Source organism: Cetorhinus maximus, chromosome 18 (assembly GCF_964194155.1).
Source record: "Cetorhinus maximus chromosome 18, sCetMax3.hap1.1, whole genome shotgun sequence".
Lineage (NCBI taxonomy): Eukaryota > Metazoa > Chordata > Chondrichthyes > Lamniformes > Cetorhinidae > Cetorhinus > Cetorhinus maximus.
In genome coordinates this window covers 87,357,664-87,384,726 of record NC_135896.1, presented here as the reverse complement: position 1 = coordinate 87,384,726, position 27,063 = coordinate 87,357,664, and the positions used below count along the sequence as shown (strand labels likewise).

Genomic DNA, 27,063 nt, shown 5'->3' with positions numbered 1-27,063 from the left:
CAGAGAACAGTTTCCATTCCCCTAACTATGCTATCCCCTGTCATTATTACATTTCTCTTTTCTCCCCCCGCTTGAATGGCGCTCTGTACCATGGTGCTGTGGTCAGTTCACTCATCCTCCCTGCAGTCTGTGTCCTCATCCACACCAGGAGCAAGAACCTCATACCTATTGGACAAGGGCACTGGCTGAGGCTCCTCCAAAGTTAAAAATTGAATCCCCATACCTACCTCACTCACAGTCACACCCCCTGTCCCTGACCACGGATCAAATTTGATGTAATTAATCTAAGGGGTGTGAATGCCTCCTGAAACAGTATCCAGGTAACACTCCCCCTCTCTAATGTGTCGCAGTGTCTGCAACTCTGAGCCAAAGTTCCTCGAGCAGCAGATGTGGTCACCGTGGATTGCACCGGTGCCCACCAGCCCCCACATGCTACAGCTGCAACACATTGCCTGCCCAGCCATCTCTCTTCTATTTAATTAATTAATTTGAAAGTTAAATATTTTAGATGTGAATTTCTTAACCGTACTCTTCAGCTGTAATAACGTCTCTTGATTTAAACCATTTGACCAATCTAAAGAGGCACGGAAGAGATACCCACCAATCACCTACCTGTTTTCCTTTGATGTCACATTTCCGCTCTAATAGGTAGAAACAGGTCCTCCTCTCTCACTCTCCTCGAGGTGCTGCTGACTGCCTGTCCCAGAGTCGTCCTCTCGCACTCTCCTGTATGTGGATTGTACTTGTTTCTTGTTCTCCAGCACCTGTTCACAGTTCTAAGCTAGCCAAGCTTGTACTACTCAAGCTGTGGTGTAAACTTTGGGCAGTGGAATCATTTCAGAATCAGTGTTAATTTTGTTTTCCACATTGCAAAGCAGATCCAGAAAGTTCAATTTAATTACCTGGCAAATTGAGATGGTAATAGCATTCCTCGCTGGGAAGCCAGCTTAACTCTGTAACTCTGCTGAGTTGACAGCCTCAACTGGGTCCTTGGGACACTCTGAGCCAAACATAACCTCTTGAGGCGGAGGAAGTTGTCATCAGGTCCACCTTGTATATATCTTTATGCACAGTTGAAAAGTGCCATAGAAACAGACTGGCTGTGTCTCCTGTTGACACAGAAAGTGAGTTTCTTAGTGAGATCAGGAAGTGGAAAATGGGAGATTACCCTGACATGTAACATGTGGTGCGATGTGATTCTGTGTTTTAAGTATGAAAACATATGAGTCAACTTTCCTGGCAGCGATCAGGAAACCCATCTGCATTACTTTAACTATTGGACGATTTATTAGTGATTACTCATCTGTATTAACACTATCAGGCCTTCTATAGAAACGCTGTTGGATTGGTGATGGCCCAAAGATGAGCTGGGCCAGTTCTCCCCTACCACCTGCCCCTCCTGCAACAGCATTGCAGTTCATTTCTGAATTTCATTGCTGCTGATTTGGCTCAACTGGTAGCACTCTTTACCTTTGAGGCAGAAGGTTGTAGATTTGGTCACACTCCAACACGTGAAGTCTACTTGAGGCTCCGGTGCAGAATTGGTGGAATACTGTATTGCCAGAGGTAAGTTTTTTTTTGATGCGGTGTTAATTTGAAGCCCTGTTTTCCCATTCTGGTAAACAAAATGGATGTTCAAAGGTGCCCTTTCTCAGATTACCTTGGAAGGGCAAAGTATGTCAAAAATTTGAGCAACAGGTGAAGCTAGCTGTTTCACACTGCTACTATGCAGTAGCAACATGTGGTGTTCGCCACTAACAGGATGCTGTTGTCAAGTCAAAAAGGCGTTCTGCCTATCACACAAATGAGTAATATGGTGTATGAATTTCAGTGCCAAAATGATGTTAGGTATGTATGTAGGCCGTAAGTCCCAAAGACTGGCAGATCCTATCAAACAGCATGTCGCAACCACTGTTTGCAATGGGAAGGGTACAGACCGTACCCAACCAGCCCATGCTTGCAAAACGCGAAACACAATGTCCAGCATTTAGATGTGATACTGCAATTGGACACCGTTTGCTAAATAGCCCTCAGTGTGCTAAGAATTACGCTGACAACCAATTTAAGGTTGTCAGTCAGGCTCACAATGTGGCGATTTGAGTGTACTGGAAGCTGTGTATTAATATACAGGGCCCTGTTCTTTGCAGACAGAAAGAATATGTGTACACACTGCACTTGTTTCAGCTAAACAAAATAAGTAACAGCCATTTGCTTACTCATTCCTCAGGGCAATGCCTTGACCAATCAGGGTCAAACTGCCTGGTTAAAATTTCAAACAATGCTTGGCAGCTAACTGTCAGTCACCATCAGTGGTGCATTCCCCACGGCAACGTCACTTGCCAACCAATCAGCATTCTTCACATATGGTATATGTTGTTTTCCCCCTTATATTAGTATTCTTGCATGTGTTCTGATAAATGCAAGACAAAAAAGCTTAAACATGTCTCCTTTTTTTCAGCAAAACTCAAGTTCTGTACTACCAAATGATTATTTCTCAAAAGAAATGGATCAACTGGTGATTCACCACAATTCTGTTTGTTTGTGAGCTCTTGCAAAAAGTTTCTGAAAGATGTGATGAGGTGCTTTGCAATTTTTAAAATAACACCTTCATTGTCATTTTCATTTAATACTGGTTTTTATTTCCAAATTTTCTTTGACTGGATTTAAATTCTGAAACTGCTAGAGGATCATTTGAACTTAACTATTATTAGTTGAGGCCTCTAGTTTACTAGTCCTACAACATAACCACTACCTTACTGTATCCTGTATGAATGTAAGGTGTTCAGATTCTAAAGATGCACCAGTATTGGCTGATACTGCTGGAGCTGGGTGGGTGTTAGTTAATTGCAACTTAACCCTGTCTCAAAATTTGTCCAGCAATATAACTGGGCTATTCATTTGTATAAATTACACATCACATTTTTGAAAATCTCTTCTCTCGATGCTTATGACACTGGCAAGGCCACAATGGTTTGCACAAAATTGCTGCCGTTTTTTTTTGTAGTGATATAAGAATCAAATGATTACAGTGAAACTGTGGGCACCTGTAAGACCAGTTGGAGTGCCATGCACCCTTCCCTGAAGGACAAAACCAGCTACTTTTTATAGCAATTTGGCAACTTCCATTTTCAGTTCACCTGATGCCAGCCTAATTCTCGCAACGTGCCATGGTGGGATTTGAACCCATGGCTTCTGGATTGCTGGAATGGTGCCATAAACACTACATAACTGTACCCGTACATTTACTGCTCTCCATTTTACTTATCCTTTCACGGAATATGCATTGGCTGCCCATCCCTAATTGCCCTGGCAAGTGATGGCGAGCTGCTGTCTTCAATTTCTGCTGTCATAGTGCTGTTAGGGGTGGCAATTCCAAGTTTTTGGCCCAGTAGCAGTGAAGGAACGACGATTATAGTTCTAGATCAGGATGGTGTTAGGCATGAAGGGGAGCTTGCAGAAAGTGGTATTCCTATGCATCTGCTGCCTTTGTCCTAGAGATCGTGGGGCTGGATGGTGCTGTCAGAGGAGGCTTGACAAGTTGCTGCAGTGCATCTTGTAGATGCTGCACACTGTTTCCACTGTGCGCTGATGGTGGAGGAAGTAAATGTCTATGGAGTGACGATCATGCAGGCTGCCTTGTCCTGGATGCTGCCGAGCTTCTTGTGTTGTTGGAGCTGCCCTCATCCAGGCATTTGGAGAATGTTCCATCACACTCCTAACTTGTGCCTTGTAGATGGTGGACAGGCTTTGAGGAGTCACAAGGTGAAAATCTCACCACAGAACTCCTAGCCTCTGACTTGCTCTTGTAGCCATAGTAGTTATGTGGCTGGTCGGGTTAAGTTTCTGGTTAATGGCAACCCCCGGAATGTTGACAGTGGGGGATTCAATATTGGTAATGCCATCTCACGTCAAGGGAATATTGTTACATTCTGTCTTGTTGGAGATGGTCATTACCTGACACTTGTGTGGTTTGAACATTACTTAACAGATTCTGAGCTCTGTGACTTCTAGAATCTAGCTTTACACTTTGCTGATAATTTATGTACGCTGTATGATTGTTTTTGTTTGCCTTTACTCAATTGTTTCACCCATTCAAGGAATTAAGGCGATAGATTTTTTTCTGATCAAGATTGTTTAAATTTTAAAAGATAAAAGAGCTGATTTTGAGAACTCGATGTTATAATTGTAAGCAATCCAGTGTCTTAACTACCATAAATTCTGGTAGTTAAGTCACTCCTTTATCTTATTGGTTGGTGTTGAAACACTATGCAAGTCACATCCTTGTAATAGGAGGATTAAATAAGAAGCATCAATGTACCCACTTGTAAACCAGATTTTACAGTAGTTCGACACTCCATTCCTAAACAAGGGTCATGACTTTAAGTTCTGGGGATGCTTGTCAGTTAAAATGTTTGGCTCAGACTTTGGCAAGCTCCTTTCAGTCTCTGCCTGACCTGTCAATGTGTAGCCCTTCATTGAGGAAGAAATAGGAAATTGCAGCATTATCTGACTTTGCCAGCTCAAGTCGAGAGTGAAATTAATTGCAGTTGAAGAGTGGTGCTTGACTTAGACAGGCTGTCATCCAAGTGGAGAAGGATAAGTGGAAACTGGATGATAGTGAAGAAGGACAGAGCAAAAAAAAGTCTTCAAAAATCTTTTATAAAAGTTCTTTGTAATTGAAATTGGGTATCGTAGTTTCCGAAGTGCTTTGGCATGGATAAGGGCTCAAAGAATCAAAACCAGCTGATTTTACTCAGAGCCCACAACAGCATTATCAGCTGATCTACATTTAGATTGTTTGGTTGAGCTTTGACTGGAAATTAGAATGGTATTTCTGTTTCACATGTATTCTGTGAATATTCTTTAATGCAAGTATAGGCAGCTAATCAGAATCAAATATGAAATAAATTCTGGCTGCAGTATGTTGCCAGCAGCAATACTTCAGATGATTTAGTTGATATTTAAGTTGTCACTCCCAAGCTTGACAAATGCTTATGTCTTAGCTTGTTTACCTGTACAAAAAGTTAGTCATCATTGTCAGTCAGCTTATTTAAAGTATTGCCATTGGTTCGCTATAGGAAAAACCTTACGCAGATCAATATTTTATGGCCTTGTTTCATCAGTTCATATTGCTCCCACCACTACCAAATGCAGACCAGTACTTAACTCTTGGGTAAATCTGCTCAAATGCTTTCTTTGGAAACAATTAACCCAAAGTTGGGAAGGGTAATATCATTTGTAGGCTGCTGGTGCTCCAGTGGAAATGGTCCGCAAGCTTCACCTGGCCAACAAAATATTTTATTCGTTACAAACATGAAGAAATTACATTTTGTAATTTCTTAGTTTTCTATTCTCAGTTTTGTATAACATTTTGTGCTGACAACCATGTTCTCCACACATCACCATTTTCTATTAGATCACGCTTACTTAGGTTCCTCAGATGGGTTAGTGTGCAAAGGTCTTGAGTTTTACTGAGCCATGCAGGTAATTAACATCATAGGGTTTGATTCCTGTTCTGAGCTGAGTTATCTGAGCTGGGGTGATGGTATCACAATTGGTATCTTTACCTTCAGGCCATGGAATGGAAAATACAATTGGCCAGAGTTCTCATGGTCACTATTTGGTGATATCTGCTGACAAATGCATGCGTATGGATGCCCAGCATTGAGGTGGGTTAGATCGGGTTGGTTGAATGAGCTGGTTTTTTGGTGTGCATGGATTCATACCCTAGTGTGAGCCCTCCTAACCAGGTCAGAAAGAGAAAACTTGTGGATTTGTGACATTGTAGTATTTTTAAGCGAGTAATTCAGCATTTATTATTGATGGTAGGTAGGGAATTTTATTAATGGCCAAAAGGTTGCTCCTGAAATGTCAAGCTGTTAGCATTGGAAGGGGAAACTAACCGGTACAAAAAATTATGAAAATGTGGCAATTTCATTTTAAGTTGGTGATCTTACTGTCAAGAAGAACCAGTGATCTTCATATTTTCTTTTCAGCATGTAACATTCTGTAGCAATGAAGAGATGATATCTTCTACAGTTTTCATTTGCTGATCCTCACCAGGGTTGCTTCTGAGTTGGATTTTCCAGTATCCTGTTTGTTTCTTTCCCGTTTCTTGCTACAACCTTCACGGTTTGAGTTCACCTCAATGATCAACTCAAACCATGTTCACCCCCTATAAAACAAAATTTATTTCCTTTCCTACCAGAGAATTAGCTACATGTTGGGGACATTAATGGAAAAAGTGAGAGACAGTGTTATTATATTTTCAGATGTTTAAAACAATAGCCACTTGTTTTTCTATAACACGCCTCATGCATGAAAGATGTTCCAGTCCAATGAAAGGTCATTGACCTGAAACATTAATCCTATGTTTCTCTCTGCCTTTGCTAGGTGACTTGTTATTTCCAGTGTTTTCTATTTTTTATTTCGGATTTCCAGCATCTGCAGTATTTTGCTTATTGGTTACATGTTTCAAAACATATGGCGGAAATAAAATAACCAATACTTTTTTTTTGTTCTTTTCAGGTTTTCTTCAAGCCTTGGCAGTCGAGTGATTGTACCGTCTAAAATCTATATTGTGAAGATGTACTGTGGATCGTTAGACAGCAGCTCAGATTATAAACAATGCCAAGATGAATATATGTGAGAAAGATACTACAGAGTAACAGGAATCTGTAGACATCATAATCCTTCAACTTGACTTGCTTAGAGATTGCTCTCAAGGAGATTCTTACTTCCAAAAGAGATGGTTGTACGTTTAGTAGAAGCTATTGGGAGATACAAGTGTGGAGCATGACCAGTTTAAAACGTTCCCAGACTGAAAAGGTGGGTATCGGTGCCACTGCAGTTATTGGCCCTGAACTAACCATTGGTTCACGTTCAGATGACTTCTACGCGCGCCGATTCCGAACACCAAACGGCACGTTTGGCTCATCTAGTGTGACTGGGCCACCGCAACGAAGTGAAAGTGCTCACCATGTTGGTGCAATGCCAGGTGTGCCTAAAATGGGTGTTCGAGCAAGGATTGCTGACTGGCCTCCCAGAAAAGACATGGCTAAGGAGTCTTGTAGAACAAGTGACCAAGAATCTGCAGGCAGTCCAGATGGAACAGTCATGTCTATCCACTCTGGTAGCCCAAACAGCCGGCTGAGCCACAGTAATCAAAATTCTCTGGAATCATTGGCATCAAGGAGGATGCATAGTGACTACCTACAATCCAAGGCACAAGAGATGGAGAGCTTGGATTCTAGGTTTCTTACACCAGATGGTTACCTCCAGTCTCCTGCAAAGGGCCTTCGCAGAATAAGACAGCGCAGTAATAGTGACATCACCATCAGTGAGCTGGATGTCGATGGAGCTGAGGAGTATGGAGCATTGAGTCACAAATTGGGAACTGCTCTTCACCGTGAATATGGCAGCACCTCCTCCATTGACAAACATGGAATGTCAGGGGACAGTTTTTTTGATTTATTAAAGGGTTATAGAAATGAACAGACTGACCAGCGAAGCCCAGCACCAGAACAACTCAGTGAGCTACTAAAGGCAGAAGCAAGTAAAGCCTATGGTTCAAATATTGAAAGTACCAAATCTGACTTTGTGGATGGTTTCTTTGCACACAGAGGGAGCCCCAGGCCACTGCATAAAGAAAGGGAGAAACCACTTAAAAGGCGATCGAAGTCCGAGACTGGGGATTCTTCTATTTTCCGCAAATTGCGCAATGCCAAAGGTGAAAGTGAGCTAGGCAAGTCAGCAGACTTTGAGGACAACAAGTCAGAAGACAGTGTGAAGGGCTGGACTTGCCAGAAATGCTTTGGTCATTACGATGTGCAGAGTGTACTGTTTGACTTGAATGAAGCTGTGATGACCAGGCACAGTGTTATTAAGAGGAGGAACACCACAACAGGTGCATCTGCGGCTGCTGCCGCCTCACTGACTGCTGGCCCACTAGCACATTCGATCAGCTTTAGCTCTCCCTCTGGCAGCACAGAGGACCTGAACTCAAAAGAGAATCTTGACGTCGACTATGGGGATGAAATAAGCAATGAACTTGTGTTGAGCTGTTCGTACTTCAGGAATGAAATTGGTGGAGAAGGAGAACGCAAGATAAGCCTATCTCGGTCGAATTCTGGGTCACTGAGTGGATTTGAAAGCACCTCTTCTGAATTTTCCCTGAGCTCCCACTGCACAAATGCGGGAGTTGCTGTGCTGGAGATATCAAAGGAAAACTTGGCAGTACATTGTGACAAAGTGAAGAGATACATTGTGGAACATGTGGACCTTGGAGCTTACTACTATCGGAAATACTTCCATCAAAAAGGTAAAGCTCTATTTCAATTGCTGTCAGTGTCTCTGGTTTAGGAAGGATTGGTCAAAATCCCATCTTTTGTGTGGTGAAGCAATTTGTAAAAAGTGATGTATTGAAATTCTGGCTTGCAAATATAGGTGTTACGTTTTGTCCAAAAAAAGGTACAATTCCAAAAAGAGGTGTTCTTAAAAAAAGTAACTGGATAATTGAACAAAAGCAAGGAACTAATTATTTAAACTAGCATATTTTTGGAATAAGATACATCCATCAGTTGTATACACTAAAATCTATCAATGACAAAGCGACAGGGAGGATGTCTTTTGTGGGGAGTAACATTTAATGCAATTATTCATGTGAGAGAAAATGGATGAAACAATCAGTAAGTAGCACAAGGGAGGGGTCAGTTCCACATTATGTTGCATTACATGAGGGCCAATTGTGTCACAAACCTCATGTACATTTCCAAGTTTTTTGATATTTTAAGTAACTTCTACACAACCATGATGTGCAAATTGGGTCAGAAGTGACACTAGTGTACACCGGAATCATAATCAAACTTTCTCTCAATTTCACACTTTAGAAAATTAATGTAATTTAACTTTAAATTCTGACATAAATAACAATGATTTCAGTCTGCCTGAAGTGTCCTTGGAAAGGAGTGATTTGTTTATTACTTTGGTCACGCTGTGACCTCTCTTTTAATCAGCACAGATGGTTTGTTGTCTGCTGGGACTCATTGGAAATATGAGAAATTCATCATTGTTTTTAAAACCAAGGTATAAACCCTTTTCTTTCCCTCTTCGCACTCATTAATGACCCATAACTAATTGTAGAGTGTATATTTTTCCCTGAAAGCAGCCCATCTGCACAGTTCACACCCATCTTGCAGGATTTACAACAGCGTGAAGAGTAGTATTGCTGGAGAAGACTTTTTTTGTCAAAGCTTTTCTTCTTGCACTCATCAGGCCAATTCACAAGAAAATACCAATATCAAGGGAAACAACATATCCACAGAAATGTGATCGATAGCTTATCTGTTCTTTTCTTAACTTACCTGCCAGTTAAACTATGTTGTTGATATCCTGATATACAAATATCCATGACAGAGGTGCAACAAAGACCAAATTCGGGATATCAACAACATAGTGTTATGACTGGCCCCCAGGCGAGGTCCCTCAATTTGTTAACTTCCCGAACGTGATCCCGATTTTTGTTATGCTCCCAGGTGAGGAGCAATGAGCTGACTCCCCTTTATTCAGCCCCCGTGGTTGGCCGCAACAAGGGTAATTTAAAAGGGATCCCTTTCCCATGGAGACATTTTAACAGTCCAGATGTGTTTATTTTTTAGAAGGAGCCAATTTAACCAAGCTTCCTTGAGTCAAAGAAAGAGTAAGTTTATTAGCTACTAAAAATGAGAGAAAAACAATAAAAAATGCAACAAGCACACATCAGAAATGAGAAGTCAAGAGTCCAAATAGAAGTTAAAAAGATGTACGAATCAGTCTTTGGCTTGTCCGTGAGGTATAGATGGCAAAACGTTGCAGCCGTTAAGTTGGATAATGCTGGTAGAGCTGACTTTGGCAGTTTCACAGTGGATTTGAAGACTTTTGGCTCTGCAGGAAAGCTGAAGAAGTTGTCCTATTTCCTTTTTGATTGTGGCTTCTGCTGACTTGCCTCCAGCAACACAAAGAGAGAGAGACACCACCTGCAACTGCAGTTGGAGACTAGTTGGGCTTCTGTTGCCGTCACACACCCAGCACATTAGCACACACTGCACTGCTCTGCAGAGATGGATTTTAGAAGACTGCTGAGATGTGGTAATCAGTCTTTTGTCTCTGCAAGCACTGGAGATTAAAGTTCAGTCTTTTGCATCTTTGATATCTCCCCTTCAAGTCTCTATGCTTGAAAAAGGCCATGACACCTTTTTAGGTGCGACATTGCATGTTCTCTCCGGACAGGTCTGTCAGTATAATCCACATAGGGATTTTTCCAGAAAGTGGTCACTTTGCATTATCAGCCATCTTTTGCTCAGTGCCCTTGCTTGTATTTCTTTGAAAACACACACGCCTTTCTTAAAAAGTTCAATATGGCCGGAAGTAATTCGTGGCTTTAATCTGCTTTTCATGAGAATAGTTCGACTTGCAGGTAAGCTAACTATTGAATTCCTATAAATATGTTGTTTCCCGTGACATTGGTGTTTTCTTGTGAATTGTCCTGATGAGTGCAAGACGAAAAGCGTCAGCAATATTAAAGTGAAGAGCCATTGCTGAGTTCATTTAGAGCAGCGTGTAGAAACTTTAATGCTGTGTAGTTTTTATGACGTTGAATTTTGGAGACAATTCAAATAAGCATTTTTGTTGAGAGTTCATTTTGATTTCATAATGATTTTCAATGTAGCTGCTCTTTTTTATTAACTTTAACATGCAGTAGAAATAGGGGTTGTGATTAGCCCGCAAAAGAGATAATTGCCATGTGCGCTGTTGCTTTAAGCGCCTCATGAACGAATAAAAACAAAATGCCATGTTATGCGGGCTTGGTCATGTGATGTATTCAATAATTTATACCTTTAGCTTCCTTCTTCCCATTCTTCTTTTCTGAAATATGCTACAGCAAAGATCCAGGGAATCAGGCCACTTGTTGGGATCCATCTTTTTGATAAGGGTCACTGTTGTAACCAACATCTTGCTTAACTGTACTGTGAAATATTAGGGATCAGTCACAAGCTGTGAAATTCTGCAGCAAATTTGAATTAGATGAGGGAGTAAAAATGGTCCCAGATCAGTACCTGTGACTCCCCACATGGTGAGCTCCTGATTTTCATTCATCATCCCTGGGCATTTGCCAAGTTAAGGAAGGGAAAGCAAAAAAAAAAAAGTCTTGAACACCAATAATTTTGGTTTTTAGCATTTGGTCTTTTCTGTCGCTTCTAATTCCACCCACCCGAAGGCATTGACTCAGTTTGCAGCACAGCTTCAGAGGCAGCAGCTGTGGTAATATTCATTCAAGTGGGTCTTGTGTGAGGTTAGACAGGCGAGTGTTAGGAGGATATTGCTCAGGATGTCGTGTCCTTGGAGAGGGTGCAGAGGAGGTTGACCAGATTGATACCGGAGGTGCAGAAGTTCAGTTATGTGCTGGGGAGAGGAGAGTAGAGAAGATGGGATTGTTCTCCTTTAAAGCAGAAAAGGTTGTGGGCAGATTTTGCATAATAGCAAATTATGATCTCGAATGCACTGGGTGGTGGCTGCAAGTTCACCAGTAACTTTCAAAACAAAGTTAGGTAGATACAGGAAAAAAATTGCAGGACTATGAAAAAGAGCAGAGGAGTGGAACTAATTGGTTGGTTCTTTCAAAGAGCATAGGCATGATGGGCTGAATGGTCACCTCCAGTATGCTGTGGTGTGGGTCTGTATTATAATGCTACACTAGAACGTGCCAAAAGTCAACATTTTTAATGACTATTTACTTTCTATGTTTATTATCTCTAAAGATCCTACAATAAATATTGGAATGCCACAAGAACCGCTTCAGACAGCACTTAGTGGGGGAGCGTGGGGGTGGATTTTTTTGTCTTTTTATTGTGAATGCTCTTCCTTTGTTTTGGCCTGTCTATGAAAACTGGGAAAAATGTGCCTCTTAATAGCATCCTCATGTCTTTTGCTTGAGAGCAAGAGAATAGGAGAGGAAACAATATTGAACATTAGTTCAAAATCCCAAAGACAGAAGACCATGCATGGAGGCCAAGGGTTGCGTAGGGAGTGGTTTGAACATCACAAATCAAAGGGAGTGAGGCAGAAGCCAGCCCCTTAGACTACATCATGAACACCATTGACATTTGCCAAAACAAGTTGAAATCTACTGTTCAAAAATTATTGCCATAATTACAGTTGTTAACTGTAGGATGCAATTTACTTTGAATCCTATGACATTGGCCTCTTTATTATCCATTTACCTATTTAATTCAGCTGCTGCTTTACCCCTTGTATATAACAATAAGAAAGTAATATGAACCCTTCTATTAAAAAAAACAGTTTTACAGGCTTATCTGCCCTTTATTTCTGGCAGCATAAATGCAGACACTTTCTTTTCCAAGTCACTGGTATTTTAGCTGGTTTGCTTTATGCATTCAAAAGTGTTCATGCATTCAACACCTAGATACTTTTGGTCCGTGATGAGAAAGATTTAGAAAAGCAGAGAGAAACATACTGACTTAAATCCAGTGGTTTGAAGGCTAAAGTAGCTTTTGGCTATCCCAACTAGGTTACTAGAGTGAAGGAATAACTGTAGAATTGGGCTTCAAACTGGTTGTTTGACAAGTTTCCAGATAAAGTAGAATCTTCCTCTCATCTCTGCCTGCTTATTCAAACCATTTCACTTCATTTTTTATTTTACCCCCCTCACTTTTGAGTTATTCAAGGTGGGGGATTTGCGCATTTCAACAGCCCATCTTATGACTGACATGGCATGTCACTTATCCGGCATCTCGGAGTCATCTAATTACATTGGATATCAGACTGCACTTAACTATCTCTGGAGTTCATGCTACAGTTAAATGTCAGCATTCTGTTGTTCACTAGTGTTAAATACCAACTCTGCTGTTCAACTCCCCGGATTTAAAACTTATTTCCAGATTCCATGAATCCTTTGAATAAAATACCAAAATAACCTTAATTTAGATTCTATATTTAGCAACGCTTATTTGATCCCTGTATGCCCTTGCTTCATCTCCTGTCCATCTCTCTCCATTGCAGACAAGATACAGTCGACCTATTTTAGGGTTTGCAAAAAGAAAAATCAATGGTAGAAATGGACATGTTCATTAATTTTCTTTCCATGAACAGCCAGAATTAATTTTGTCTTGGCTTACACAAGACCTCTCCTGTACAATAAATTATCAATAAAGCATTTAAAAGATTTCCTGTGGAGGACTTTATGCAAGAATAACCAAATAACCAACCCTTAATACGTCCAGTGGTTTATTGCAAGCTTTTTCAGAGTTTTTGAGAGATTACCCAGCACTGTTTTGTACTTGCAACAGTAAATTTGAGCAATATGAATGCACGTATTTATCATTTACTGTATGTATAAAATAATCCATTATCCAGTACATTCCTTTGGAGTTAAGATTATTTGAGTTAAATTCTAGTAGTGTACAACAAAGGGTTTCTAAATGGCGATTCTTAGCCTTCCTTGAATCTAGGAGAGAGCCAGTCAATTGGTATTTTCTGCAACACAGATTTCTATAGGTAGTGCCTCAATCACCATTTTGTTTTTGTATAAATACATCTAAAGAAAGGGGAAAAAAAAGAGGAGGCCCTCTTTTAAACTCTATTTTAAAAGCTGAGTGACTCATCCTTTCTCTTCTCTTTATTCGCCCCTACCCATTCGCCCCACTTAGCTGGGAAAAATATCATCGTTATTCCAAGACCATCTTCTGTAATTTTCTTTCATTTGCGGGATGCAGGTGTCACTGGCAAGGCCTGCATTTATTGACCAGCATCCTAATTGCCTTTGAGAAGAACAATTCAATCCTCGGCAAACTCCCCCACTTCCAAGGTCATTACTGAAGATGGTCGGGCCTAAGACACTGCTCTGAGGAACTTCTGCAGTGATTGGCCTCTGATGACTGCAACCATCCCCCTTCGTGTTAGTTATGACTCCAGCCAGTGGAGAGTTCTCCCTGTTTCCTATCGACTTCAATTTTACTAGGGTTGTTATATGCCACACTCCGTCAAATGCTGCATTGATATCAAAGGCAGTCGCTCTCACTCTGCTCTGGAATTCAGCTCTTTTGTCCATGTTTGGACCAAGGCTATAATGTGGTCCTGGTGGAATACACACTGAGCAGGCTGTTGATGAGCGGATATCATTTGATGGCATTGTCAGTGACCCCTTCCATCACTTTACTGATGATCGATGGTAAACTGATGAGGTGGTAATTTACCAGATTGAATTTGTCCTTTTTGTGGGCAGGTCATACCTGGACAATTTTATGCTTTGTCAGATAGATGCCAGTGTACCTGTGCCTAAACAGCTTGTTAGGGACACTGCTAGTTCTGGAGCACAAGTTTTCAGCACCACAGCTAGGATGTTGTCAGAGCCCATAAGCCTTCATTGTATCCAATACACGCAATAGCTTTTTGACATCACATGAAGTGAATCAAATTGGCATTGACTAGCTTCTGTGATGGTGGGGACCTCCACTTGGCACTTCTGGCTAATGATGGTTGTAAATGCATCAGCCTTATCTTTTTCACACAGATGCTAGACTTTGTCCTCATTGAGACGGCCCCTTTTAGTTTAATTGTCCACCGCTACTCACGACTGGGTGTGACAAGACTGTAGGGCTTTGATCTGAGCAGTTGGTTGTGGGATCACTTAGCTTTGTCAGTAGCATAAAAACAAAAAACTACTGCGGATGCTGGAAATCCAAAACAAAAACAGAATTACCTGGAAAAACTCAGCAGGTCTGGCAGCATCGGTGGAGAAGGAAAGAGTTGACGTTTGTTGAGGACTCGAAACGTCAACTCTTTTCTTCTCCGTCGATGCTGCCAGACCTGCTGAATTTTTCCAGGTAATTCTGTTTTTGTCAGTAGCATGTTGTTTCTGCTGTTTAGCATGCATGTGGTCCTGTGGTACCGTATTTTTAAGTATGCCTGATGCTGTTCCTGACGTGCTCTTCTACAATCCATGTTGAATTAGGATTAATACCTGGCTTGGTAGTGTTGGTAGAGAGCGGGTTATGCCAGATCATGAAATCACGGATTGTGGTGAAATACCATTCTGCTGCTGATAATAGCCCACAGTGACTCATTGCCCAGTTTTGGGCTGCTAAAATCGTTCTGAATGTGTCCTGTTTAGCATGGTGGTAGTGCTACATTGTGAAGAGCACGAGTGCTGAAGATGTTGGTATTGGTAATTGGCCATTGTCCACGAACAACCAAAGGCCTCTCTCTCTCCATTAGAGGGAGACAATTTGTTATACTTGAGGGGCACCAGTCCACATCAGCTGTGGGCCAAGGCAAGGAGACAGGTGTCCAAGTACTACCAAAGCTGGTACAGTGATTGAACCCATGCTGTTGGCGTTGTTCTGCACCACAGTCTAGCCATCTGGCCAACTGAGCTAACCAAACCTCGCGCTCAGAAAAGGTCACTGAATTTAAGACGCAAGTGAGTTATATTGCTCAAGTATCTGTAATTTTTTATGTTGGTTCAAAAGACACTTTACCTGAAACAATCCCTGTCAATAAAACTGGCCACACCCCAGTTCAGTGTGGTGGGTTTCCACCAATTGTTGATTAATATGATCACAGGTGCTGAGGATATGAAGTTGACTATTTCAAACTGGTCATTCACCGAGGTATAATTTCTGGCTTACTTAACAGCTTGCATTTATATATGTATATAGCCTTCAACAAAAATAAAGTCGCAAGGTGCTGCGCCAATAGAGAGAGAAGCAGATGCCAACATATAGAGAGAGATCAGAAGGACTGGCCAACGATTTCGTCGAAAAGATGAGTCCTGGAAAGTATATTGGGAAGGCATTAGAATTTTGCAAAGACATGCCAGTGAATAGAGGGTGAGCAGCTGTATATTCTGTCACTAATGGTGGGATGGGATGAGGTGAAGTGGTGAATGGGGCCAGGCTGTAAAAAGCTAAAATAAGAGGACAAGGGGGCTGAGGGGTGGATAAAGGCCTGCTCAGCTAGTGTGGGACTGGAACCTGGAAGTACCTAAGGGTTTAAATCTAATACTTTTAGGGACCAGGGTGCTAGTGTAGGTCATTGAGCTTGGAGATGATTGGTGAGCGAGACTTGGCATGGAACAGGTTATAGGCAACTGTGTTTTGGACACACTGGCGTTTTTGGAGAATGGGAAGCCAGCAAGGAGGGTACTAGGGGTGCCAAAAGCAAAATCATGTGCATAGTAAAACACTGGCATCAGTTCACAGCACAGAACCAAGACAGAACAGCCTTGGCAGAGAAGGAGGCCCTTTTGACCTTTGCACACATGGATCTCTGAAAGAGCTATGCATTGAGTCCTGTTGTTGTTTTCAATTCCTTTTCCCACATTCACTCATTTCCCTTTTACATGCTGTAATGGATTTAACTTCTAGCACTGTTTCTGGGAGGGCATTCATTTAAGGAGGGAGATCGATAGATTAAAGTGCAGAGCTCCCTCCTTTAAGGAGATATACGAGATATTAAATGGTGTACAGATTAAATACGTTCAGCATGTTGCGTAAAGATGAGCTGTGACTGTAAGATAAAAAGGATCTGTTTGAAATGATCAAAGGGAAATGCAGGATCAATATCAAAAGTTTTCATGCACAAAGCAATTAACTCTTGGATTGGACTTTGAGTTTGGGTAATGAAATAGAAATTAGAGTAATTTTAGTCAGTTGGATGCTTTGATGGGATGACTGCTAGATTTTCTAGATAAATGAGTTATGATGGGACAAATGGCATTCCATTTACTTGTGATCTTGATTTTGTGATTTCATAGTCATATTTCAGACAATGCTGTTACACATCTTATGTTAATGGTGTACATTTATATGTTCCCCAGGATTTCAATACAGTACAACTTTATTGTGGTAATTATCTCAGTTGTAAGACTTATTTATTTAGCAACAGAATTAATTGGGTTAATGTTGCAAAGGGCCATGCCTTATACATTCACACCAGTAATATTTCACTAATTTTTCTAATTTCTCTTGGGACTGAAACTCCAGGTCACCAGCTCTATCCATGGTGTTTGCTGTCTGAGCAATCTATGCACACACTAACATTCAGAGTTACGTTTCAGCACACCAACCAGTGCAGACTACTTTACAACTCAGCTTATGTATTTTGCAAGGGCTGTTTAGATATTTTGTGCAGTTTTGCACAGGAATGATTTGCACTGGATTGATTTGAAACACTCCGATCATGCTTAAGAATACTAATTTGAAAGTTGGAATTCCAATATGATCTGACCTGCAATCATGGCGTTAATTATGAGTAATGTTATATATATATATTACCTGGATCTGCACCTGAACTGCTGTAAGCTAAAGGCTATGGACCAGGTGCTGGAAGGTGGGATTAGAATGGATGGCTAGTTTTTTATTTTTTATTTTTCAGCCTGCGCAGGCACGTTTGGCTGAATGGCCTCTCCCTGTGCCGTAACTTTTCCACGGTTCTAATCCATTTGCAAATAACATTCCATAGTTTTGTTATTTGGAAAAAGAAAGCTTGCATTAATGCATTGCCTTTCAGCGCCTCAGGTCGACCCAAAACACCTTATAGCCAACGAAGTATTTTTCTGAAGTGTATTCACTGTAGTAACGTAGGGAGACATAGCAGCTAATTTACAAGAAGCAATAAGATACTGACCGGATAAGCTGTGTTAGTAATGTTGAGGGAGGGATAAATATTGCCCAGAATACTGGGAGAATTCTTTGGCCAGGATTTTCTCCTCGGCGATTTGGGGGCGGGGCCTTCTCGCCGAGGGGAAAATGATGCGGAACCCCCGACATCGTCCCGGTCCCTTTAAATATTCACGAAGGTGGGCGGACAGCGAAATCAGCTGTCCGCCCGCCGACCTGTCAATGGCTAATTAACCTTATTAAATACCCTGCCCGGCCAGTCTTAAGGCTGGCGGGCAGGCCAGGAGCCCCAGCGTGCTGCAGATTATCAATGAAACTTCGTCCACTGGTGGGATGAAGTTTCATGTCTGTTTTTTAAAAATTTAATAAATTTTGTGTTTATTATTAACATGTCCTGTCTCGTGTGACATTGTCACATGAGGGGGACATGTTAATAATTTTAGAGTTTACTTACCTCCCACGAATCTCCCTGAGACAGGACTTTGCCTCAGGGAGCAGTGCGCTCGTTCGCACGCATGTATGAAAGAGCGCACTTTGACAGCTGGGAATTCGACCCCCCCCCCCTTGCACAGGAAGCACATAGCGCTTTTTGTTGGGCAGGCCATAAGGCCCGCCCATTCAAAATGGCGGCAGGGTTCGGCTGCCTGCCCACCGCCGAGCCGGTGGGGCCCGCCCGCCCATTGAGGTAAGAATTCTGCCCTTTAACTCTCCTTTGAAAAATGCCATGGAATCCTTTATGTCCACCTGAGAGATCTCAAGTTATACAAACTCCCTCCAAGTACAAATACAAGCCTCATTCTTATTGCACCTGTTGGTGCTTAGTTTATGTAGCCATGTATGTGAGTTTACATATGTGAGTTTTGACTATGAATGAATGTGCAGCCATGAATGACCTTTTTATATCTCCTCCATTGCTGGCCTGTATGGCTCAGTGCTACACTAGTTAGTACATTTGTCCACGAAGCCATTGTGGGGAGTGATTTGAAACTTTTCTGATATAATCTGCCCATTGACAGATGAAATTCTGCCTCTTGACATATGTCAAGATATGAAGCCAAAATAAATTGAGAACTCGTATCAAGAAGTGCTTTGCCTTCGTCTGCGTTTAAAAATTAAAACGTTGGAGAAAGCACTTCATTTCAAGCATGAAACATGCAGTGACAGACGCTAACTTTGAAAGGCACCGGGGAGCCAGATGCAGGAATGTCCCCATGCAGTGCAAGTACCAAACACAGCTGAAATGACCATAGACTCCAGTTTCAAATAACCATTGTCCCCTTATACACTGTAACTCCACACTGGTTTTCATTTACAAATATTTTTTGGACAGATGTGAGGGGTAATTATTTTTGACATGTATGGGATAACACTGTGCACCAGCATTAGAGAAAGTAAGTTCAAGTTGACAAGGATAACTTCCTAGGATTTAAGGAACAGCAGGGTTCAACTGAGCGCAACAATTCCTTTACTACTACTATGTTTCCAAACCCATAAGTGGCATGAAGGTGGCGTTGGAGACTGAGTGCAACCAGACTGAGTGCCTAAATTCATTTGGTAAATGAGGGAGTTTTAGGAGTTGATCTCTTTCTAATCTAGTCAAATTTGCATTTGGCATGTAACTTGACTGTAACATTAAATTGTAATTTGATTTTTCACTCAGTCCATGTTAAACAGGCTCACTGCTAGAGGCAGCTGCAGTTAATTATTTAGGTACCGGTAGTTAGAACTGGTTCCCTACCCAGCAGTGGCTGACTCAGCTCACTGGAATCTGAACTAGTATAAATAAAGTTTAGCAGATGAATAAAGTAAGTCACACGGAGATGGTGGCAGGAAACTGGGTGCAGTGAGGCCAATTGCTTAAATCCAGGGATTTTGGTAAGTGAGGGAATTCGGTGCAATGAGGGAGGTGATGCTGTCTGGCCTTTACAGAAAAAAACAGGTCCAAGAGAGGGAGCTAGACACAGCGAAAGCTGAAGCCAAGAGACACCAATAGGTGTGCAGGTGGGTGATACGTGAGTTTTTTTTTATTGTCCATCCCTAATTGCTGTAGAGTGGTTGGTGGTGAGCTGCCTTCTTGAACTGCTGCAGTACAAATGGTGTAGGTACACCCACAGGTGGGGAGGGAGTACCAGGATTTTGACCCAGTGACAGTGAAGGAACGGTGATATATTTCCAAGTCAGGATGATGAGTGGCTTAGAGGGGAACTTCCAGGTGGTGGTGTTCCCACATGCTAGCCGCCCTTGTCCTTCTAGGTGTTGGCGGGTTATGGGTTTGGAAGATGCTGTCTAAGGAGCCTTGGTGAGTTCCTTTGAGTGACTTTGCTTACAATCAGTGTGACACAAAAATGATTTCATCATAAAATGAGTGTTACATTTTAGTCTTTTTCTCCCTACTCACCTGCTGATGGTACTGACTTGTGTTGGGGTACAGCTTTCCAGATTTCGCCTAAATGGCCACCTTTCATGCTTAATCCTAAATGGTGAATCCAAGAAGGAGTGCTTTGCAGCCAAGCCCAATTATGTCCTTGCACGTAGTTGCATTTTAATCAGGGGCCCATAGATAGCAATTGGGAGTGGTGGATCACTTAAATATAGCCCAAGGATTGAAATTAGGATGCTGCTTTGCATTACACAATGCCAATGAATCTCTCCATTGCCTCATTCGACACTCAGGAGGGTTTTGTCAAATCTTAATCTGCAGGAACATGGTATAAAGTGAAAAACTGATCTGCAATCACGCTCCCTAATTTCTCTTGTGCCGTGTGTGGAGGCATCCTGGACTAATTCATCTGCAATTGGGTCACTTGATCATGTGCAATATTTAACCAGATATTCTACACATGGCCTTAGTGCTTTTAAATTTAGATTTATCGCTAACTCAGTGCAGGCTTTAACATCGATGGAATGCAGTCTCAGAAGCAAATAACACTCTTTATAATCATTCGGATTCTTTATCTGTTGTACTTTTTGCTTTTATTCTAAAATGCTAATGTGACACCTTGAATGTGAGAGGACTGTTTATAGAAAATACTTAGAAATGTTTGTGTCCTCAATCAGTTTTCTATTCTTTAAACCAAATCTGATATGTTTTGTGATATTTATCCAGAGCCAGTCTGTCCCATAAATAATAGTGAATTTGTGCTTTATTTTTGAAGAATGCATCTATAAAATCAATTTGCCCCCGCTCTTTGAAAAATCTCCTTGTATGAGGCTAGTTCTTCAGAATTGTATAGAGGGAAGCAGAGGCAACATTTCAATGAAATGTAAACTCTGTTTTTGCCTTTGCACATGCTGCCTGACCTGCTGAGTATGTTCAACACTTTCAGTTTTTATTTCCGATTTCCAGCATCTGCAGTAGTTTGCCTTAATGCAATGAAAACATTCACTCATTTAGCTTTAAACTGTTTTGATGAATTACGTCCACACTCTCTGACCAACTTTGCAAACCTACAGCAGGGCACAGAAAGCCTCGCAGCAGTGCAAAATTTATTTAAAGTGACTTGCATGCGCAAAATCTTTGCGAACGGCCACAGGAGTCTTACCAATTCTGAAACTATTCAGCTTGCTTTTAGAAACAGCTACAAGGGCATTTAACTGAATTTAATGATTTGATTTAGTCCGTTTTTGGGGCCATCGGAGGAATAGGCAGCTGCAGGAAATTATCAGTACAACTCATACAAAAAAAAATGTCAGATAGTTTCAAACTAAAAGCACATTATATCCTTCCCATTTCATCATTTGATCAGATTGTAGAACCTCTGCAGTTTCTAAATGGAGTGCGTGAGGTGTCTCTATTTTTATAGATGCTGCTAGCTGCTTCTTTTATGTAGCACTACTTCTCATGTTGCACCATTTTAGCACTTACTTTCAGCGACCAAGGAAACGTTTCTTTCTCTGCCTTTCAGATGCTGATTAGTGTGATGTCCTGGCCCCTTTTGAAATCAATGTGTTTTTGTTTCAAACAAATTAGGAATGCAGCCTCATATTAATGTTATTGAGAGGCTCTCATTAACCGTATGTGCTGAACTGTTGTTTCTCAGTAATCTCTCTAATTCCATTTAGGCAAGAACTTGATTCTTTAAGAGAATGTGATCACACGAGCCATTAGAAACATTCTGGCCATCGCTGTACACCACAATTTCTGCTGTCAGGAAAGTAAACAAATTTGAAAACAAATTATAGGCTGTTCGCATAGATCCTAGAGCATGTTTTAAAATTACTGATGAGCTCATTTTGAGTTCAGATAGCAATGAATAACATGAATTTTCTCACACAGCTCATGATCCCATTTATGAAATTATTCTTTTTTCTCTCCTGCCGATGGGATATCTTTTTATCTTTCCATTTTTTTTTCATTTGATCTATAATTAATCAACGTTTTTCTTTTGAAATTTTCACACCTGGGAGAAGTCTTGGCAAATTTTCTCACTGACATTTTGATAAGAGTTAAGCATTGGTCATCACTTCAGTGCTCTAAATAATTCAGCTCCTTTACAGTTATAGACTTTGTAACTTCTACTAAACAAGTTTTAGGGCTGTTTATATTTTTAAAAAATCTGACCTGTCCTTATGCACCCATCTCATACTATAAACATCGCTCCTTTTTTTTAATATTTGTGTGTTTACCACCTGTCTTCCCCTTTCCTCATCAGTCTCACTCCTTCTCATTTACCCCTGCTGATGACAACTTTGTTGTTCATCTAATGATATCAGCATTCACTGTTTAAATAAAAATGCTCACACAAGAGATTTCTGAAGTAGACCGAGTATAAGAGGGAGATGGAGCTTGCGTGTATATAAACACCTTTCATGTCCTCTGGATGTTCCAAAGCCCATCACAGCCAGTGAGTTGATTTTTAAATTTAGCTGCCATAAGCATACGTGGCAGCCAATCTGTGCACAGCAAAGTTCCCGAAGCAGTAATGACTTCATTGACATAATTAAACTGTTTAGATGGTGTTGGTTGAGGGATAAAATTATTGGACAGAGCACTGGGAGAATGCTCCTCTGCACTTTAAGTTGCCATGGGTTTGTTTCCATCCTCCTGAGCAAGCATAGCTAGCAGGCCTTTTCTGAAAGCACCTCCAAAAAAGCATTGCTCTCTCAGTACGTCAAATGAAGTGCCCATCTCGACTCTGATCAAGTAGTTACAGTAGGATGTGAATCCTTGGTCTTCTGACAAAGGTGTGAGTGCAACAATTAAGCCAACCTGGCACTTTAAAGCTTATCACATTTTTAAATTTGCAAAAAAGGAGGTTTGAAAGTATTGTTTGGGTTGTCATATTTCAATTTTGTGGAGCCTAACTAGCAGCCAACTGATCACTGACACATGCCCAGCCGGGTTTGCTGAACCCGTGATTGGAAGCAGCAACCCTCTTCAATTTTCACAATGCTATTGCGTCAAATCAAATAAAACGCCTAGCATGTAAAAACCAAACTTCTGTGGCATTTAAGTCCAATGCCCCTCCGGGATATGAGTTTTTTGAGTAATCATCACTTCTGCTTTATGACAGGCTGGTGGGTTTTGTAAAATTAAGTTACATTTTAAACAGAAGCTAAATGATTACTTTTTTTATAAGCTGAAAATTGATTTTAAACAATTATTTGTTTTGCAGGTTCTTTTTAAATAGGGCACTGATATTACTATAGTGTTTCTATACTTCACTGGATAGATCTTTGATATTAGTGCAGCTTTGTTTTATTTCTTGCTATTCTTACAGAAGCATTGACTTGCTCCTGGTAAATCTCCACCTCTGGTACATTGGGCATAATGTCCGAGTGCTGAGAGTAACTGTCAACAGGTTATTCGGCAGTGGAGGACAACTTAGCTATGTCCAAGCTTGTCCATCTGTCATCCAGTCACTTTCAGCACAGGCCATTGTTACACTTGATCAAGTGCAGGCACCCTGGCTGATTTGTACCTTCCAGCCTAAAAATAACCTGAGATATTCCAGGCTTTTATGCAGGTTAAAAACCACCTCCCTGTAGAAGCGTTCTTTTGTACTTATTTAATCACGGTTGTGATCGTGTCATCTTATATTCAACCTGGATTATTTTGAATCTGAACATCCGTGTCATTGTGCACACCTTTAAATTGTTTCAGTGACTGCAGGAAATGTGAATTTTGTTTTTCTTCCCACCCACCTCAATTTGCTTTCTGCCCACCCTCCTCCCTTCTTGGAACTGGCCTGCTGGGATGCGGGGCTAAGAATGGAGGGACCCATTCTTTGATACATAACCCAATTGTCAATTCTTTGCAAGTGCCAGCCAGCTATTCTACTATGCGGCTGTCAGTCTGAGTCCAACCTGTCCTCCCATAATGTCGATGTGCTTGCAGTGGACATCACCCAATGGTGATCAAGATTTTGTACGCCTAGGTTTTGTAATCCTTTCCAGGGTCACTGAAGCCAATGCTAGCGTTTTGTCACTAACCTTGCACAGACCAGGGTGTTGAATATGGGACCACCTTGGTCTTTATGACTACGTGCCACACTCTTAAGGTGAATGTGAAAGCCCTCGTGGTCCAACATAGATGTAGAGAAGTAATTTTTGTTTCAGCCAACTAAAATAAAATAATGCAGAGCAAATCTTGCAAGGCAGTTAATTAGTTAATTACCTGGGATGACAGTTCACTGTCGTCATGGCCATAGGCAGTGCATCTGGATGAAGATCTAAAGCTAATATCATCTAAAAGATACAATTACTCGAATTAACCTTTGAGACTCAGTGTCACAAAAGATGCTTTATTTTGGATCTCTCCCTCATTCTAAGACTTTTCCAATGGCTGGCAGGTAACACTGATACCTTCAGATTTGAACAAACACCAAAAGAACAGTTGTGCTGACAGAATAATTGCACCTATTTTTACTCATCTCACACTCCTCCACAACTCCATATTGTGAGGTTAGTGCTCTCTGTGCCACCTACGTTTCATTTGTCCAATGTCATTAGTTTCAAACCTTGTTCTGTTACATATGGTAGAAGACCAGGTTAGTTTTTTTTAATTGTCTCTGTTGCCAAAAGAAGGCTTCAACTCTAAAATAAGCTGCATTCCTTATGCAAATTGGTAAGTCTCAATTTCCTGCCCCCTCTCCTCGCAATGAAGCTTAACATGCCACAAATAAGCCAAGGCCTTAGGCTTCCTCTAGTCTATTTTTTTTAAAAAAAGGTCTAATAACTAAATAAAATACATTTTTTGTCACCCCAGCACCTCGGCAAGTTGTAATAAATTAATTCTGTCTGTTGAGTCAATGAAAAAAAGAGCCATTGTTCTAGGTGATAACAGCAAATGCTAGGAATGCTCATCAGGCCAGGTATCATCTCTGGAGAGAGAAATTGAGTTAATATCTCAGGTTGATGACCATTTATTGGAACTAGGTGCTCCATAGATGAGGTTTCCAATTCAGAAGGACCGAATGGTTTTCTGACAGCGTGTCGCATTTGGGTGTTGGGAGCTGATGGTCAAGAATGATCCTGTTTTATTGCTGTCTCATTGGTACTGCCAGCCATGGTGGGAGAATTAACAAATTTTTGAGAGTTAATTCATCCCCTCCCCTTGCACATGATTTTTTTTTCTCTTTTGTCTTACCACTGACTTCATAGAAAGCTGTCCACAACGATATAGCGATCTATGTGGCGTGGATTTGCTTTTAGCATCTAGTCAAGGGGGTCTCCAGGCGACCAGCAGCAGCAATATCATCATTGAGTAGGGTGAACAACCAATCACAAAGTATCCTCTCAAACCGCAAACCAGGAAGTAAAGTGAACTGAATCTCTTCGTTTTTAACTTGGGATTTTATAGTTGTTGAAATAATTGTTGGGGACATTCACATGGGATTAAGGTAAAAACTGAAATATAATCAAAGAAAAATGTTTAAATTGTGGAATTTTTTATTATAATGGAGGAACTGGTCATTCATTAGCAGTAATTATGAACTTAGTATGCTGTTAAAAGTTCAGTTACGCCTCATTCAACAGGTGTAACTCTAAGGGGTTTTTACAACAAGGCTAATTCTTTCGAGTTATCAACAGTCACAGATTGCAACTCTTTCGAGTACAATCACAGTTCTTGGTTTCCGGGAGTGGGACATGAACCCACAACCGGTGTAACTGGTAGCTTTCGTCAGTTCAGTGGTTTTTAAATGAAGTTGGAGGGACCTAAGCAGTGCTCCATATGGAGAAGCATAGAATTACTGACAGCAGCTCTTGGATTTCTGTGTTTAACTGCGCATGTGGGGACTCCAGAAGTTGCTGTTAGTTTTAGAGGAATAATGATGGGGAACACTGACAGTTTTGTCGTCATTGCAGCTGTAAAACCTGCGTCTTATTCTTTCCACTTCCGTGTATTGCTATCTTCATCCATCTGGGTAGATTAGTATGTAGTTGACCAACATTTTCAGCACCATACACAATGTTGGATTTTACTTTGCGTAATGGTGTAAAATGGACTGCAGCAAATTGGCGGGCTGTTTTACATCACTCCTGGTTATTATTTCCACTGAAGTCAATCAGGAGAGACATAATGAGGCTGCCACAGGCTTCCCATCTTATGCTATTATGCAGTCAAAATTGGCCCTGCAGAGCCACTTGAACTGAAGTTGAGATTGTAGCCAATGACGTTTGCTCCTCCTCTGAGGAGACTGCTCGACAAAGTCTAAGGCATTCCATCTCATTCTATTTCCTTGTCAATACCAAGGTAAGTTGACCCAAGTGGACAATTGATTGAACTCTATAGCATTCCTCTGATTGGGAAACCAACAGTGATTCTGGAGGTGATGAGGTAGTTTTAAAATTGGCCCATAAATCTGTGGCAGTAAAATGTAGTTTACTGCTCCAGCAAAGATGTAACCAGCTGAATGGCTTCCTCCTGTGCTGTAATTGTATGCATTTCTGTAATGTGCCTAAGATGAGTTAAAGCTTTAGTTCAGTTTTGCCTTATTATTGAAAGTGTGTGTATCTATAAGAACCAGAGAAATTAGGTTCATGAATATAAATTACATTGCTGTGATGGAGAGTGCATTTATTTTCCCATCTTGTATCTATTCTTAGGCACTGTCTTTCAAACCTTAGCACAGACTCATTGAGGTTAATGCAGACATGGTTTGGGATGGAGCAAGAAGTAGTGAATTGGAATCATAGAATAACACAGCAGAGAAGGAGGCCGTTCAGCCCATTGGATGCTTTGGCACAGATACAATTAATTCTACTTCCCTGTTCTTTCCCCACCCTCCTGTAAATTTCTGCATTTCCAGCACATATTCATGTATTGTGTGGGGATGAGGGTTTAATAGAAACAATTTGCTTTGAAAAAGATAGGTGTCAGAAGGGTTGAGTAGGAGGTTTAGGAACTTTCTTACTCTGACGTACAAGTACTTGTCTAAGATCCTCC

The 27,063-nt window shown here is 41.0% G+C and overlaps 1 protein-coding gene across 8 annotated transcripts in view; it reads left to right on the top strand.

The window, feature by feature from the left end:
- The window catches only part of sipa1l1 (signal-induced proliferation-associated 1 like 1), a 366,264-nt gene that overhangs the window by 215,716 nt on the left and 123,485 nt on the right, over positions 1-27,063 (top strand). For all 8 annotated transcript variants that reach the window (XR_013579509.1, XM_078563125.1, XM_078563127.1 and 5 more), the window contains one exon: positions 6,529-8,320. Coding sequence is in view for 7 of the 8 variants with exons in the window: in XM_078563125.1 (XP_078419251.1) it covers positions 6,796-8,320 (1,525 nt within the window). In the remaining variant the exon portion in view is untranslated. The remainder of the gene's footprint in view (positions 1-6,528; positions 8,321-27,063) is intronic.